The sequence below is a fragment of the Ambystoma mexicanum genome, chromosome 10 (genome assembly GCF_040938575.1).
Source record: "Ambystoma mexicanum isolate Mex_15411 chromosome 10, UKY_AmexF1_1, whole genome shotgun sequence".
NCBI classification, from domain to species: domain Eukaryota; kingdom Metazoa; phylum Chordata; class Amphibia; order Caudata; family Ambystomatidae; genus Ambystoma; species Ambystoma mexicanum.
In genome coordinates, this window is record NC_090932.1 from 1,563,921,805 (window position 1) to 1,563,939,408 (window position 17,604).

Here is a 17,604-nt window from a genome sequence, read left to right on the forward strand (position 1 = left end):
AATAAAAAGCAAAAAGAGGGGTCGGCAGGTGGCCCCCTACCAAGGCCTGATAGACCACGCCCACTATCAGAGCCCTCCTGCCCCACTATACAAAGTGCTCCAACAGAAACTGCTTGGAGAATACATTTACCAGTTTTCCATTGTCCTTTTTCATTTAAAAACCTTAAACTACATCAGATCAATGCTTTTTGGTTATTCACATATGCAGGCGATTTCCCCAACTCTAGGCAAGGGTGTGGGGATCCCCATGGGCGCCCACATAGTTTCTGCTCACCCAGCCTGTGTATGCGAGAAATGCAACTTCTGCCTGAGCCGAACCGCTATTGATAATTGCAGTTTGCCTGTGCAGGATCTTCTCGGTGCGTGAGGGAAACCTGCACTGCTGCTGTCTGTGCTTTAACCACCCTGTGTGGGCGAGGAGCTTGTGCTGCTCCTAGTCCTGAACCTCTTCGTGCTCTGTGTGCGAGAAGTCAGCCCTGTGGCTGCCTGTGCAGTGTGTGAGTGAAGGGCACACTTCCGCAGTGTCTGCTGTGTGCGAGGAAAACCTGCGCTGCTGATGGATGTCGTGCGCCTGCCGCTGTATGCACTGTCCATGTGCTGCTGTGGGTGCGTCAGACAAGCGTGCATTGATATCATGTGTGCGCTGTAGTATTCTGGATGTTATGTTTGAGGTCTGTGTGAGTGCAGGGGCCTTGTAGAATGCTCCTGTGGAGCTTGGAGTGTTGGGACACCTGGGGGTTCCAGATCTTACAGTTGGGGACTTGGAGCTGGGCAGGGAACCAGGATGGAGGTCTGTGATCTTCTCTCCTACCTCTTACCCATCTATGTAACAACGAAACAGTAAAGCATGTTCCCTTTCCACTTACCTGGGTCAGCCTGGTTCCTGCTCCTTGTACATCACTGGCCCAGGGTACATCTTGCAGGAGGCAAGATACCTCACGCTCCTTGGGGGAGAGGTGTGCTGTTGTTGTCTGTGCAGGAGTTGTTCTGTGAGGGGGAGAGCTGCTGCCTTTTCTGTACGCTTTACTCGTGTGATGCGAGTTCAGTAAATCTGTTTCTGGCCTTCTAGTCCTTTCACTTTTCCTGAAAGCCCCAATTGCGATATTACTGTGCGCCAGGCCAGCCTCATCATGACGCCGCATTTGGACAAGTCTGTTCCTGCATCAATAGAAGCAAGACAATACACAGGCCAAACCCTAAATCCCTCTGAAGGTGGGAGATCTTCTGCAGGTCCATTTCACATGGCCCATGCCCTTGTAGGTTGGTAGAGGTCCCAGAATCTGAGAAAGCATGTTTGGATCAAGCGCACATTATACATGTATGGCACTGCGGGAACAAAATGGGTGGTAACTGAAATACCGCCTATATTCCCGCTCTGCCATACTAGTGGCAGTATGGCCCTGGAATGGAGAATTTACCTGCAGCATCATGCTGGAGGTAAATCCCCCAACTCCCTGCCGATAAATCAGCGAAATTTCCGCGGTGGTAATTCTGCCAAACAAGCCAAATAGAATCCTAAATTGAGATTTACACCGCCACTTGTAATCCGGCAGTAAATCCGCCAGACCAAGTGGCGGTATCAGTAATTCAGTTGGGCGCTATTTCGGTGAATTTACTGCCAAAATAACACCCAACTCCTAATGTGGCATGGCTTCCTTCAAATCAGGGCAGGGAACGCCATGAACTGCTCTTGGCTGTTTTTCTAATGTTCGCTTTCTGCTTCATTTCAAAGCCCATCAAGACTTCGGCCACTTCTACGGCTCCAGTTACGTAGCTGCGCCAGACGGCAGCAGGACCCCAGGTCTTTCGCGCACCTGTGATGGCCTTCTGGTGACTGAGCTGGATTTGAACCTGTGCCGGCAGGTCAGCGATAAGTGGAACTTCAGGGTACGTCTATGCATGCACTATCTTGTACAGAACCACCATGGCACTTTACAGCCGCTGCAGACCACTTGGGGACATTTCAGCACTTCAAATATATTACAATGTTGCAAACTGGCGATGATGGCAATCAGTACAAAATGTGGGGTCAAACTGCAGGCAAGATGGGAAACCTCCTAATGTCTGCTTCATGGGGTCATTTTTCGCTCATTCCTTCTTTTTGTCTCTGATTAGGTGTGGACACTGATTGAACTGGGGCGTTTCCAGGTGTTCCCTGGAAAGGCAGTCCTTGCATTGGGATGTATAACTGGTTCCTGGTGGGGTTGTAGTCTGTCAGCATGGCTGTCGGGAGCCCGGGCTCCTTGCCATAGTAGGTCTTTTTCATGGTGCAGAGAGCTTTGAAGTTAATCTCTGTGTTTCTGGAGGCAGCGTAGGGCCTTTAATGTGCCTTGACACGTGCTTCTGTTTCGGGGTCATTATGGAAGCTTGATTTTGCACCCTTGGTATTTACAGGTGGTTTATCATTATCACGGTCTGTGGAAAGCGTGGTCCACCAGTCCAGTAGAGTCATGAATTGGGATCTGGCCAGCTCCACTTCGGGGCAGCATAGCAGAGTATCTTTTATAATGTGAGTTGGAACCTCGCCCCTGTTGCAATAAGAGATGTTCGCACAGGTGCTTCAAAAGAAGACACTTGATTGGGCAAGCCCCAGAAACCAATCCATCTCTAGTTATTGACTTGCTTCTCGCAACCCTCAGCCCACTTGTCCAATGCCACCATTCCAAATGAGATCCCCAGTGATCCATGTAGAAAGTGACATACAATCCATGTCGACTTCAGTGTTTTTACTGGAAGGATCAGATATTTTGGGGGTGATTTGATGGGGAGTGAAGGCGGCCTTCTAGGTGTTTCAAGGACCCAATGCAAGTGATGAGGATTTGAGGGAGCAAAAATCGGGGCTCTTTGTGTCAGCAGAGTAATCCTGTGGGCTTTGGAAGGAAGCAGGCGATAGCAACTGGTCTGTTTGCTGCACGCGCCAGCTCCATCATGGCAGGAAGAAACCCGTTGGGCACGCCACCCGACGCCCCAACCTGTATTCAAGCAACAACAGGGAGATGGCACGAACATGAGAAAAGAAAGTTCCCTCTAATCCACATGGAGGAACACAAACTGGGACTTGAGGTCAGGAATGGATGGCCCCTCCATATCTGAAAGACAACGCGATTGATAATACGCAGCATAAATACAGGGCCTGAAGAAGATGACGACATTGATTATGTCCTTGAAACCGGTCGACCTCCCCACTGTATGATATCCCAGAAGGGAATTGGGAGTACGGTATAAGTTCATTAAAATCTATGTGTCGGGAATACTGACATTTAACTGATGATCCTTTCCAGATGTATCTGGTTCGAATAAATTGATTATAGAACCCATGGATTACCGGGATAACACAAGTAACCAGTCCTCCAAAAAACAGATGTGACAGGACAGATCTAGAAATAACTTTTGCTTTTTAAGACTTTTTAGTCTTGTTGACCCTTAGTATACCAACTGATCTATACTGTCTGTACACACGTCTTTGGGGGTGAATGAAGAGAAACGGCATTCAGCCGGAAGGAGATGCTTCCTCCTTGAAATGTCCATGCAAAAAATAGATCTGGTTCAACAATTGTTGTGTTTTTAACTCTGTTGCAATACCACACATTGTAGAGGTAGGGGTAGATCCTCTCTGCTCTTTGCTATTAGATAGGCGGCGCACCAGCTCTGGCCTAGTGACAGCACCACCGTATAGGGATAGGGTGTGCTTCCTCCTAGGGATAGTGCTAGCATACACATAGAAGGTCTACTGTTGAATCACTCCCGATAAAAAAATAAGAAAGACGCTCGACGGCTGTTCCTGTGTGATAAAAAGCAGGCGATATAAACCATGTTTGCCAAAGCTTGTATTTTTTTCCTCCTGTAGATGACTGGACGATATGAACTCTACGCTCAGGAACTTGCTGAGATGATCCAACCTGACTTTCACGCGGACATCACCGTAGAGTAGCAGCGTCAACCGGCCCACCGTGGTCTTCTGACCCCTTGCCTGGGCATGGGACATGCCCATCGGTCAAAACCTAGGCATGCATGTACAATATTTTACTTTTTCATGTGCCTGGTGCCGTGCTGGTCTGAAAAGTTGTCTTACAATACCCGAGACAGTTCTTCTAAATTCGACCTGTGCCAGGGAAAAATGTTTAATAAAGAGTACAAACAAACTGACCAGCGTAATAATTCCATCCTAATTATTGGAGAAAATGTTGCCTTCCTGTGTTTTGTGTTTTGAGTCACGTGCATCATTGTTGTTGCCAAACATTCCTAAAGTAAATGGGGTTTTAAAAAATCAGAGATGGGTGACCTTCATGTGGGCATACATCCAAGCTCTGCTGCTCTTAAAATATTTGGAAAATGTGCCTCCAGGTTGTGCCCTACAAGCCTGCGGGCACAAATGTTTCAAAAATGTTGTACTCTATGCTTGTGCATTCTGCTGTAGTAGAGACACGTTTTCCTGTAGTGGAGTGCAACACCCCATCTCGCCTCTCCTCTATCCTTTCCCCCTTGCACCTTTCTGCAGCCCTCAAGTCTGGCAGTGTGGGGTTTTCTTGGACAGCAGCCTATGCCTTCAGGACTTCATCATCTCCATTGCCAGGCCAACCTCCTGAAAATCCTGATAAATCTGTGCCCCCATCTGATCATGCCATCTACCAAGAACATGCATCGCCTCCCTGGCTCTCAGCAGGCTGGGTTACTGCTCTGGCCTTCTTATGGTAACGCCCCATCTACTCCTTTGCTCCAAACACCAAGCTTTGGTGCCCGTACCTTTTTCAGCCTTTCACAATCCTCACCTACAAACGGGCAACAACTTCAACAGGGTGCGGTTCCATGCAAAATGGCTCCCTTTGTAAATTCCCTTTTCTTGTGCTTGGATCTGTCCATGGCGTGGCCCACCCCATCACCAACCTGGCTGAATGGATCTCCCACTCTTCACGCCCTTTACACACTACGATTGCACCCTCCTGGCTCCCTACGACTGGAACCCCCTACCCCAAAGTTAAAGGAATTGAAACAGTAATTGGCTTCAATATCTTCCTTAAGAACCACTTAATGCAAAAAGTTTAAAGCACACATTACAAAATGTTTTGAGTGACCTTGGTGGAGAAGACACTTTGGTGCAGCTGGCGACTAATGTTAATAGTGGGAGTTTTGTTCAATATATCCTGAGATGAGTAATGCTTCAGAAATATATCAAGGCTGATCCCACCAAATATATATGGTACTCAGGGTAGTTTGTATAGGCCTGAGGTGTAATGGGCTCTTTTTATGGAGCGTAATGATTTAAATTGTATATATTTTTGTGATTATGCACATTTTAGATGATTAATCTGGGGGTCGTTTTTAATAATGATGTTCGTGGATTTTTGTCTTTTTTATGTATATTGTACAATGATAATGTTGATAATATACAAAGTCAAGTTTTGGCTGTTTGTATATTATGTAATAAATAAATACATGAAGGACCTGTTTATCTTCCAGGAGTGAGACATAGACTGTTATAACTCCTCACCCCCATGATCCACAACCACCATCACCGCTGGATATTTAGGGGCCGATTCATGGAACAAACGTGCGCCGAAAATCTTCGCGCAAGCAGGCGCAAGCGCAAAAAAACAGGCGCACGCGTGCGATTCATGGAAGTCCCTGCGCGTGTTTTCCTCGGGATGTGCGCCAAACCCGTGCATGGCGCACACGTCACTGCAACATCCCGAAAGACGTGCGCGACGCGCACAGTGAAAGCGCACAACCTCGGCGCATACACTAGAAAGTGGGCGGAACACGGGGCATAACGCGCGGAATGGGGGACAACTCGCGAAAACAAGGGCGTAACTGGGGATGTACTGCAGGGAAGCAGACGGAACGCCCACACGCACCCGAACCACACGTATTCATGGAATCGAATAGGGCAAAGCCACGCACAGCGAAAGACACGCACAAGCCGAAACACGTCCGCCACACGAAGGCAGGCGGTAGCGTCCCTGCGCATTACAAAAGTGGCAACATACAGCAATTGTGCCTGTGCGAGCGGGGCACGTGTATTTCGGGGTTGCGTGGGAAGTTACACACGCGATTGAGCGGGGTACGTGTATTCCGGGGGTTCGCGGGAAGTCACACACGCGATCTGGCCTGGGGGAGCGGGCTATGTGTATTTCTTAGGGGTTCGCATGAACATTTTCACGCGATCGGGCCTGGGGGAGCGGGCTACGTGTATTTCAGGGGTTCGCGTGAACTTCTTCACGCGATCGGGCATGGGGGAGCGGGCTACGTGTATTTCAGGGGTTCGCGTGAACATTTTCACGCGATCGGGCCTGGGGGAGCGGGCTACGTGTATTTCAGGGGTTCGCGTGAACATTTTCACGCGATCGGGCCTGGGGGAGCGGGCTACGTGTATTTCAGGGGTTCGCGTGAACTTCTTCACGCGATCGGGCCTGGGGAAGCGGGCTACGTGTATTTCAGGGGTTCGCCTGAACTTCTTCACGCGATCGGGCCTGGGGGAGCGGGCTACGTGTATTTCAGGGGTTCGCGTGAACTTCTTCATGCGATCGGGCCTGAGGGAGCGGGCTACGTGTATTTCAGGGGTTCGCGTGAACATTTTCACGCGATCGGGCCTGGGGGAGCGGGGTACCACTCACCGTCTGCCTTGCGTGTAGAAGAACGCGTAGCCAACACCAGCTGTGAAGTAATAGCGTGTGAACCCCAACGGATGGAAAACACACGCACCGCACGAAAAGCACGTACAGAACATAAAGGCACGCGGGACCTCCAAGCCCTGCCAGAGCAACGCCTGTGCGCAAAACGTCACAGACGCGCTTACGCTGTAAGGGCCTTTGGTCCAATGAAATCGCGTACGCGTGCTGACGCGCTTACGCGCTAAGGGCCTTTCCTCGATTTTCACGCTGACGTGCAGGATTTTCACGTGCCAAATCACTCTGTATCAAGCTGGCCACGCGAAAACACACGGAAGACCACGCTCCTGCCCAGAAGGCCGAATTACTGCCCCCCAGTGCCCCGAGCAGCCTCCCACGTGCCATCTGCTGCTGCCTGCCTGCCTGCTGCCACCGTCCCCTGCCATTTGGTGCCTGCACATCAGCCATCTGCAGGAGTCCAGTTGCTGTGTCCACCCCTGCTGGAACAGAAGACTCCCGACTCAGATAACATCACTCCACAGCCCAGCCCCAGGACCCAGTTGCCCACCCACTCCTGCCCCTGGGGTTGCCATGTCGGGCACATCCACATCTGGCACCAGTGGCAACCCCCGGCCAGAGGGGCAGAGGGGCACCAGCTTCACTGCCACCGAAGTTGGTGTCCTGGTGGAGCAAGTCCTGGGGCAGTATGATGCCCTCTTCGGATCGTCCCGCGCCAACAAGGAAGGACGGGAGAGGATCTGGGCCGACTGTGTGGTTGCCATCAACGCGGAGGGGTTGGCAACCCGCACCATCCAGAAGGTCAAGAAGCGTTGGGAAGACTTGAGGTCCATGACCCTCATAAAGGCCCGGCGCCTCGTGGAGGGGGGCCGGGGCCGCATGAGTTCCATCCAGATGAGGGTCCTGGAACACGTACACCCAGCGCTCCACGCCCAGGTCCTTGAGAGGGAGACCCATCTGGAGTTGAGCGGTAAGTGGCCAAGCATTGCTGTGTGAGACAGGGCATGTTGCAGTGTGCTGGTTGTCTGATACTTGCCTGTATGGGTGACATAGGCCATGTACGCATGTATGTGTGCAGGGACATCATGGTAATGCATGTGCGACCAGTAATGTGTGAACCGCACGGTCGTTGCATGTGTTTAAATGCGACATGGGGAGCCCTATGCAGATTGTACACATGAGAGCATGGCAGTCTCTGTTCCTGGACATGGGTGGGGGTGAGGGATGGGTGCTGATGCCAGGTACATATATGGTATCCATGTCTGTGTGCCTGACCTGCGTGTCTGTGACTTGTGAATGCCATGGATGCATGACACAAGTCTGTGACAATGTACAGATTCACTGATGCAGCCTAGTCATCCTTGTATCCACTGTGATTGGGGTGTACGGGGCCAGATGGATGTGACTGAGGTGAAGTGTGTGCATGTGATAGGCATGACCCATGATGCATGTGAGTACCATTACATTGTATGTTTCGAGAGTCCATTGGACATGTATGGAAATGTCCATGGCATGCACCATGACTGTCACTGCGTGTGTTTTGCCTGGACTGACACATGTGTTGTGGAGGGACATGATGCAAATGTACTTTGACAGTGGCACTCATCTGCTATTGCTTCCTGTCTAGGGGACCATTGTACAGTACCCTGATGCTTGTGTTCTATGTCTCCCTCTACGCAGCGGCTAGTGAAGAAGAGGGCGGAGACGGAGCTGTGGAGCAAGGCGGCGGGGATGCCCCCACGGCTGCCGCGGAAGGGGTGGGTGAGCCCCCACAGGGGCCTGCTATGGCGGAAGACGGTGAGGAGCCATCCAGGTTGGTGGTTTCCACAGAGGAGGAGGAGGCCGCCACTGAGGCGCACATGGGGCCTGGTGGGGGCATCCCTGCTGGTGCAAGTGGTGCAGTCCAGGGGCAGGGGCAGGAGGCAGCACAGGTCACCGTGGAGGGGCCTGTGCATGTCGCTGTCCCTGACCCTGTGGGTGTACCACCATGCACCAGCAGGGATGCCCCGTCCCAGGCCCGTCCGCAGGTAGAGGGGATGTCCATGTCATCTGACTCCCCTCCACCTGCGGACGAAGGGACCCCTGGCCATATGGAGAAGGTCCTGATTGGGGTCGCGATGCGCACGGCTGTGATTCGTGATGCCGTGCGTGCTTCCCAGGAGGAGCACGCACGTCATCACGAAGAGCACTGTGCCGACGTGGCCCAATTGGGATCATCCATGTTCGGGGGTTTCCTGCATGTGTCGGCCAATCTGGCGGCCCTCTCCTCCTCTGTGGAGACTATACGCCAGTCGTTCTGCTTGCTGTCTTCCGGCCCAGATGCCACCAGGGCCCCCTGTGGACCTGCCCTGACCAATGCAGCCAGCTCGGTGGGGATCCCATCCCTGCCACAGTCGGGAGTCAGAGGTCCAGCAGGGGTGGACACCACAGCAACCGGACCCCAGCAGATGGAGGATGTGACGGCATCATCGGGCAGGGCACGGGCACGACGGCGTCGGTGGTTTCCATCAGCCTGGATGCCGTCGTGCTGGCACAGGCAGTTGCGTCGGAGGCAGCAGCAGGCTCAACTTGGGAGGCATCATGGCTCGGGGCCATCAACATCAGGGGTGCAGGCATCAGCCGGAGGGCAGGAGCACCCTGGAATGGGAGTGGCTTCTGTGTGGGAGCAGTTGGGCCAGCAGATAGGTGCGGAGCGGCAGCGGGCAGAGGAGGAACAGCTCACAATGGTCAGGGCGGAGGACTCCATGCGGAGGGCGCTGAGGCGGGCTGAGTGCCTCGAGGGTCTTCGCAGGGAGTTGGAGCTGGACACTGCATTATCCCTGCGGGACCTCGGGGCCAGGGAACATGCCCGCCTCCAAGCCATTGAACGGGAGTTCGATGATGCCCTGGCCCATGACAACAACCAGTGAGCCGTCGGACTAGCCCGCTGCCTTTGTATATAGTTATATAGTTAGTGGTAGGTTTCCTTTGATATTTTTTTTTTATTTGGTTGCGATTGGACAATGCGCCACATTTTTGTATATAGTTCAGTTTTTAGTTAGTTGTCATAGTTAGGTTTCATTTGGTTGGGCTCATGGACCCGGGATTATCTTGTAAATAGTTCTTCAATGGATTTTTTTATTTTTTGGATTTTTTTCATGGACATTCATCTTCTTTTGGTTGTTTTGCTTTGTCGTTTTTCTCATTTCATTTCCATTCAAGTTGATTTTCAATACATTTTTATTTTCATCCTTCAATGTGTCGTATCATCTCATTACTTTCATGCATGTCATGTTGGGTGTTTTAACATTCACTTGCAGCCATTGTGTGTGACAGACATGTGTTCATTTGCATTATTTACATTGGGTGTGTAACATGTAGTTGCCTTTGATATGTGGGTGGATGTGATAGTTGGTTGGGCCTTTTGGCAGGGGAGGATGGCCATTATGGACATGATTGGGGATTGTTGGGACCCAGGTGCAGGGGGGCATGGATGGCACATGGGCGAGGGCCTGGTGGAGGGTGCCCCTGCACTGCTGGGGGGTAGGGAGGTGGTGAACATGAGTTGGACATGGGTGGGGGCCTGCTGGCAGGTGCCCCGCAATTCTGGGGGTGGGGGTGCAAGGGGACATGAGTTGGACATGGGTGGGGGCCTGCTGGCAGGTGCCCCGCAATGCTGGGGGTGGGGGTGGTGGGAGACATGGGTGGGGGCCTGGTGGAGGGTGCCCCTGCACTGCTGGGGGGTGGGGGTGGTGGGGAACATGAGTTGGACATGGGTGGGGGCCTGCTGGCAGGTGCCCCGCAATTCTGGGGGTGGGGGTGCAAGGGGACATGAGTTGGACATGGGTGGGGGCCTGCTGGCAGGTGCCCCACAGTGCTGGGGGGTGGGGGTGGTGGGGAACATGAGTTGGACATGGGTGGGGGCCTGCTGGCAGGTGCCCCGCAATTCTGGGGGTGGGGCTGCAAGGGGACATGAGTTGGACAAGGGTGGGGGCCTGCTGGCAGGTGCCCCGCAATTCTGGGGGTGGGGGTGCAAGGGGACATGATTTGGTGATCATTAGTGCAAGGAGGCATGTGCCTTTGCTGGGGGGCATGCCCATGTTGGGTGGGCTGCCTGCGGGACATGACCAGGGATGCAGGGTAGTCCCCTGTGGTGTGGGCTGCCTGCAGGGGCCGTGGAGGGTGTACAGGGACCCACACTGGCAAATCACATGTAGGACTCCCCGGCACCCCTTAAATACACGTACCCTGCTGAGATCGCGTGTAAAACTTTCCGCGCACCCCTGGTATACACGCACACGCTCCCCCAGGCCAGATCACGTGTGGAACTTCCCGCGCACCCCTGAAATACACGCGCCCAGGCCAATCGCGTGTGGAACTTCCCGCGCACCCCTGAAATACACGCGCCCAGGCCAATCGCGTGTGGAACTTCCCGCGCACCCCTGAAATACACGCGCCCAGGCCAATCGCGTGTGGAACTTCCCGCGCACCCCTGAAATACACGCACCCAGGCCATTCACGTGTAGAACTTCCCGCGCACCCCTGAAATACACGCACGCAGCCCAATCACGTGTAGAACTTCACGCGCACCCCTGAAATACACGTACCCTGCGGAAATCGCGTGTGTAACTTCCCCTGCACCCTGAAATACACGTACCCTGCTGATATCGCGTGTGGAACTTCACGTGCACCCCGAAATACACGTACCCTGATGGAATCGCGTGAGGTACTTCCCGCGCACCCCAGTGATACACGTAGCCCGCTTGCTGTGCTGGTACAGGGTTAGCGCAGCCCTTTGCGCTGGATTGGGTATATTGATGGCTTTTCCCTGCGCGAGAGGCGTTCTTGGGGGCGTAACTGGCGCTGCTGCAGGGTCGCTGCGCCACTGTGCGCCACGGCTGGTTTTGGTGGCTGGAATCCATGAATACGCTGTGCGCGGAAATGGATTTTAGCGCACGCGGCTGGCGCAGGGATTTGCACGCGCACACTGTGCGCCAGCCGTTTGCGCCACTTGTGCACTGAATTCTATGAATTACCCCCTTAGTGTTATTGGTGGTGTTAGGAGATACAACCCAAGGTATCTAAGCGTTCAAAATTAATCCTTACATAATTATAACAGAGTTAAGGGTGACTCAGCGTAAGTCATCGGTCAGTAAGAAGGAATCGGAATATGATGATTTTTATTGTTTTCTAAACACGAAGAGATCTTTAATTACAACCAATGTTTTCTGGTACAGAGTTCCTGGTTGTAGTGGCCAGGCCCATGCAGGGATGGCCAAGGCTGTGACTGCATTTAAATCCGGGGATCTGGGTGGCATGTCACAGATAGAGGTTAAATACACACAGGGCAAATACCATTAAAGGCTATATGAGGGAAGATGAGAAATTTAAAAATAATCCTATTTTCTTTTTTTTGAATAATAATCCTAAATTTGATCAGGAGCCAATGTAGTTTCCTTAAAATTGGGACTATGTGCATGCATCTCAGGATTAGAGTAAGTGTCCTTGCCATGGTATTTTGCAAGATTTGAAGATGTATACCTGCATACTGAGGTGCCCGCATAAAGGGCATTGCAGTAATCAATCATTGGGAAAATTATGCCCTTTGCAACAGCGCCACAACGTTCTTAGAGCAAGGTGCAAAGTTCTCCCAGTAACTTGAGGTGGTATTTGGTGGAACTGAGAACAGAACTCATGTGGTGTCAATAATGATTCCCAAGGTTTGGACCTTCTATTGAATGATGATCATAGAACCAGAGAGAGGTATTTCTTGGAAGTTGCTGAGGGCTAATTCCAAGGATTGTCTGCTGGAGGCAAGAAGAATCTGGGCAGTAATCTGTTATTCATCTTGCAACCTGCCTAAAATATATTTTGTTTGAGTTGTTAGACTGATGGTCTTGCCCTAGGCCAAACATGGCGCATGTATCGTGAGCATAGTTGTGGAATTCTGCACCTAAATCCAGCAGTAAGTTGCGGAGAGGTTTCATGTAGTTATTAAACAACAGAAGCAAAAATATTATTATTACTGTATTTATAGAGCACGGACCTAGCTCCGAGAAGCAACAGCGTGCTTTACAGAGGTATACAACAGTATTGATGCACAACGGAGCACTTTACAGAGGTATACAGCTGTACAGATGTATAACGGAGCCCTTTTCAGAGGAAACAATAGAACAGATATACAGCGTGGGTAGGATACAGAGGGACACAGGGGTGCAGCTGTGCGGGGTGGCAGGGATTAGAGGGGCAGAGGGCTTCTAGCAAGTCAGGTGGTGCAGGGGGGGCAATGTGATGGACTAGGTGTTGAGGACGAGAGACTCCTTTAAGAGGTGGGTCTTGAGTTCTTTTCTGAATTTTAATGACTTCTCGTTGAGATGTCAAGCCTCCTATCTTAATACTGGAAGTTTTAATAGAAAACAAGGGTGTAAAGCCATTTTGTGTGACAGACCTGCAACCTCTTGGAGGTATTGAGCCAAGATCTGAGGTATCAGAGAGGATAAATCCAGGAGTAGGGGACCCTGTGTCGCCTCCTTGGTGATTTGAGATAAAGCATCTTTAATATCAGTCTAAGCAAGTTCTGTGCCTATGACTGGGTGGAAGTCTGATTGGTGATCACCCCGTAGAGTAGAATCATCTACAAAGTTCTGGATTTTCCAAGTGTCTGCTTTATCCAGAATATTTAATAGAAAGGGAACGTTTGTGAGGAGAGGGTACACGGACAAGACCTTCGGGTGGAGAGTTGGCTTTTTTAACAGAGGAGTAACCCTTGCTTGCTTGAGATCGCTAGGCATACATGAGTCTTTAAACAACGTGTTCATAAGAGTCCTGATCATAGGGCTTAGTGCATCAGCACAATCTTTGATGATGAAGGATGAGCAAGGGTCCCTAATGCAGCTTGCAGGATCCTGGCTAGATATGATAGACTTGGTCTCTTGGACAGAAATTGTAGAGAATTCAAATTGAGACAAAGCAGATGTAGATGGTAAAATAAGCTGCTCTTATGCTTTCAAAGCAAGTTTTCAATGTTTGATCAGAGCACCATAGCATGGGTAGTGTGATTAATTATGTACCTCATATTATATAATATTTCATGTTCTGAAAAACATCCAAAATTAGGTCCCCCTCCCCAAATTCAGAGTTTGTGAGAGGTTAGTTCCATGAAAATGTTGGGTTTTGCTGGGGGCTTGCGTGTTATCGCAAGGTTATTGTGCACCTGAGAAAATTGGTCCAATGAGATGAACGTCTCCTTCGGGTCTTCATTCTGGATCTCTACCGGTGACAGTAACTTTCTTAAAGGAGCCACAATGACTACATTGTTCTTGTGACTAGTCCAGCCAAGCTCACAGCTAGACATGGGCTAGATAGGGGGTTCGGGGGGTCTGCCCCATGTTGCCCTGAGCCTGCATCACATAGCGGGTGAAGGCACCCAGTCCCCTTGGTCACCCGGGCCTCTAGTTTAAGGCAGGGCACTTGGTAAGTCTGGGTCTCCTTGACCCACATTCTGCTTTGTAACATCTGTGAAATAGAACCTCCTCCATGTTCCCTGCTTTAATTCCCAATCATTTGGCTCACTCATCCTAAGAAATTAGAATCGGCAATCGCACAGATTCCTGGCAGAGTACTAGAGCCCTACCTTTATCCATGTGTCGTCAACAAAGGGATACAATTGGAATCCAAGTATTGATCCCAACGAAGGAAGTGGACAGATGTAGGTGTTAACAAAATTGGAAGGATGTGATAATCCCTGATGAACTTCACAATTTAAATGTGACCTGTTAGTGAGGAATGAGTGGATCCATACCAGGAAGTAGTTCATAAAACCGGACTCATCTTGGCCCTGCTACACTTGGCTCATGCCTTCCTATGTCAAATACTGCGGAAAGTTCTAACAGGACAAAGCACAGACACAATCAGCACGGATCACTTGCCTGTAGTCCTAAGCAACGCCCAAGACTAACTCCAACCCAATCCCCACAGCTGTCTTAAATCCCTTCCAATGAAAGATAGCTTGCATATGATGGGAAGGTTGGAAAACACACAATCTGCTACATCCTGAGATTCTTTTATTTCTTCGAAGTGAGATAAACTGCTTCAAGAGTAAGAACATTAGACTGGGTTAATAATGGCAAGACTAGAGTTATGAAACATAGAATTTCTTGGAATTCCTGTGGGATTTTGATTTCCCACCATCAATAATTTGTTTAAGTAGGCCAATCTATAACCACTCTTTTGCTGAGAAGACCTGTTTGTCGAAGCGCGAACTAAGGAAAGACATTAGGTACTTAAAGGATGAGTCTGTGGACTCTGGGGAATAAGAGTGCGAAGTCCAGATTTTGAAGAGTAAGTATAGAACATGGTCCCATGCATATGGATACCTCTGATACCAAAAAGATAGGGAGTCGATGTTGGAAGCACCGAGGAATAAAAATTCCCAGAATTTCTGGTTGCTTATTAATCAACAAAAAGCAAGTTAAGCTAGTTTGCAAGGCAATGTGGTGATGGAGACCGTTTGATGTGAGCATTTCTATTCCCAATATGGTCAATTCCAGACGGGTTATAGCAGTGGGGAGTGGACGCCACTTGGAAGCTGGAGTTTATGCAAGAAAGTATTGCAGACCTTATCTGTCGCTCATTAAGGGCAGCAGGGCCTAATGGCTTGACTGATCAAACATTAAAGGGAGATGTGGTTCTGAGGTCCAAAATCCTGTCAATGTTATATAAAGGAATCCTGCAAAACGGGGTGTATTCCAGCCTTCTGGAGGACATCAATAGACTTCAATAGTTGTCCCCAGCTACAAGAGTGGCGATCAAGCAGACCCAGTGAACTACCGCTGGATCGCCCTCTGGGATGTGGACAGTAAAAACATGTCAGGAGTCATTTTAAGGGAACTGGAAACCTGGACTAGGGAGAAAAACATTCTATTGAAACATCAAAAAGGATTTAGAAGAGCCCTATCCACATCATTTAATAGTTTGATTATGAACTTGGCGTGTGAATGTTTGTGGGTGAAGGGTGGCCAGGTCTTAAAAGGTGCAAGGAAAGGCCTCTCGAAGGCCTTTCATACGGTCAATAGGGAGCGTCTTGGTGAAGCTAGCAAATTGGGGCATTCCATGGTCCGTATTGGCAATTTTAGTCTCCCTGCATGAGAATAACAATCTTCAAGTTAGACTAAATGTGCCAGGTTTTTTGTCTCGTGGGATTCCGATAAAGAGGGGGGGTAAGAGTGGACTGTATAATTGCTCCCCTTCTTTTCAGTTTATATTTGGCAGATGTAGATGAGTACTTGGCACCATACACACTAGGAATCCCCAAGATTGGGGATCGGCCAATGATGTGGTTGGCGTATGCCAACGATATAGTCTATATGGATTATACTGCAGTCAGCCTTAAGCGCCTGTTAAAAGCTCTGGGTGACTAGGCTAGAATAAATGATCTACAAATTGACCTGGAAAGCTTGTTTCACATTTTAAGTGGTCACTAGAAGATCATGCGATCCCAGTGGAGAATGAAGTGATCTGTTTGGGTTTTAGATTATATTCAATCCCCATATTGACACAGCTTGAGCTGCATTTTAGTGGGAAAGCGCTTCAATTATCATGCCAGATTTCCAAGCTAATGAGAACATATTATAAATACTCGTTCTCCCCGCCAATAAGATTTTATTTTACAAAGGTGCTCCTCTCTCTCCTATATGTTGTCGATGTAAGGGCGTTATCTGGGAAAGTAAATTGTACTAAGATTGAGGGGTCAATTTGAAGAAGAGTGCTGAGGCTCCCCCAGAGCCTGCCAATGGCCATCCTAAAATATGAGCTAGGTATCTACTCAATGCAGATGCTAGCGTAGTGGCGGCTCGTCTCGCTCTATAGACTGATAATGGTTGAGCAGTAACATTCTATGTATGTTGATGTAGGGCATTTCATGGCAGGGATTCAAGTGCATTGCCGTTAAATCTAAAGAGTTTGGTGATTGGAGTCTTATGTGAGTGTGATTGCGTGGTGGAAGATCCTTTTTCTAATCCAATGGGTGTGAAGAAGGCCCTGTGGAGAATTTGATTAGATTCGCACAATCGCTGAAATGTGTAAGTTAAAGCTGGCAAATCTCTCTCAATATATGACAAGCCGAGAGGATTTTCAACCAGGTATTTAGGACACTTCCCAAATTCCAGGTACAGACAAGATCCCGCCTAAATGTGCTAAATTTAATGAATACGGGAGAGATTCTGCATAGTCGCAAAACTCACAAGCTGCCCCTACCTGGTCTCTGTGCAAGGGGGATGGTAAACAATCTCTCAAGCACATAATGGTTGAGTGTAAAAGCTCATGGGAGACGAGAGTAAGGGTTGTGAGGCATTTTGTGGATCAGGAAGATTGTTTCTCATCATAGATTTTTTGGGAGAGTCTGGTAGCGGGCCATGAAGTCCATTTGTGTCATAAGGATGTTAGAGTCATTGGGCTTCATAAAAACATAAATGCCCACTCAGTCAAGACTATGAACCAATCCAGAAGCTTCATAGCCTGCCGAAGCACTGCGACCCATGGGAGCCATACATTAATTAATAACATATTCGGAATTATAAGAGAGATTAGTATGTCACTTCCGAGCCACTAGAAAATGATGCTAATTTGAATCTTATTAAATTCTGAAATCCATTCTTCTGTGTTGACTGGGTGAACTGATATATGGTGCACTCTTTATTGAAAGTGCTGTTCTCCCAACTCAAACCTGCAGAAGTCTGATCAAATACATTTTAGTCTAAAGTTAAATTGCATGCACATAGAATACAAATTAAAGATCTCACACTCAGACAGGGTGATCAAGTGAAGAAAATATGTCTATATAAATGTAATTTGTCTATATAACTTTTTTCTCTGAGACCAATACTGTTTCTGATACAGGAGGAATTAAAATGTGCTGGATTTACTCTTTACTGACTGAAGTTGGGTTTGGTAAATATAATTGAAGAGTCTGAATGCACTGGCCAATAAGTGTCTTTGTGGTCAC

General features: G+C 49.4%; 1 protein-coding gene across 1 annotated transcript in view; it reads left to right on the forward strand.

Annotated features, from left to right (window-relative positions):
- Positions 1-4,142, forward strand: part of UPB1 (beta-ureidopropionase 1) — a 100,649-nt gene extending 96,507 nt beyond the window's left edge. Inside the window, exons 9-10 of the mRNA XM_069619863.1 lie at positions 1,733-1,887; positions 3,848-4,142. Coding sequence (XP_069475964.1) covers positions 1,733-1,887; positions 3,848-3,931 — 239 coding nt within the window. The 3' untranslated portion in view covers positions 3,932-4,142. The remainder of the gene's footprint in view (positions 1-1,732; positions 1,888-3,847) is intronic.
- The last annotated feature ends 13,462 nt before the right edge of the window (positions 4,143-17,604 follow it).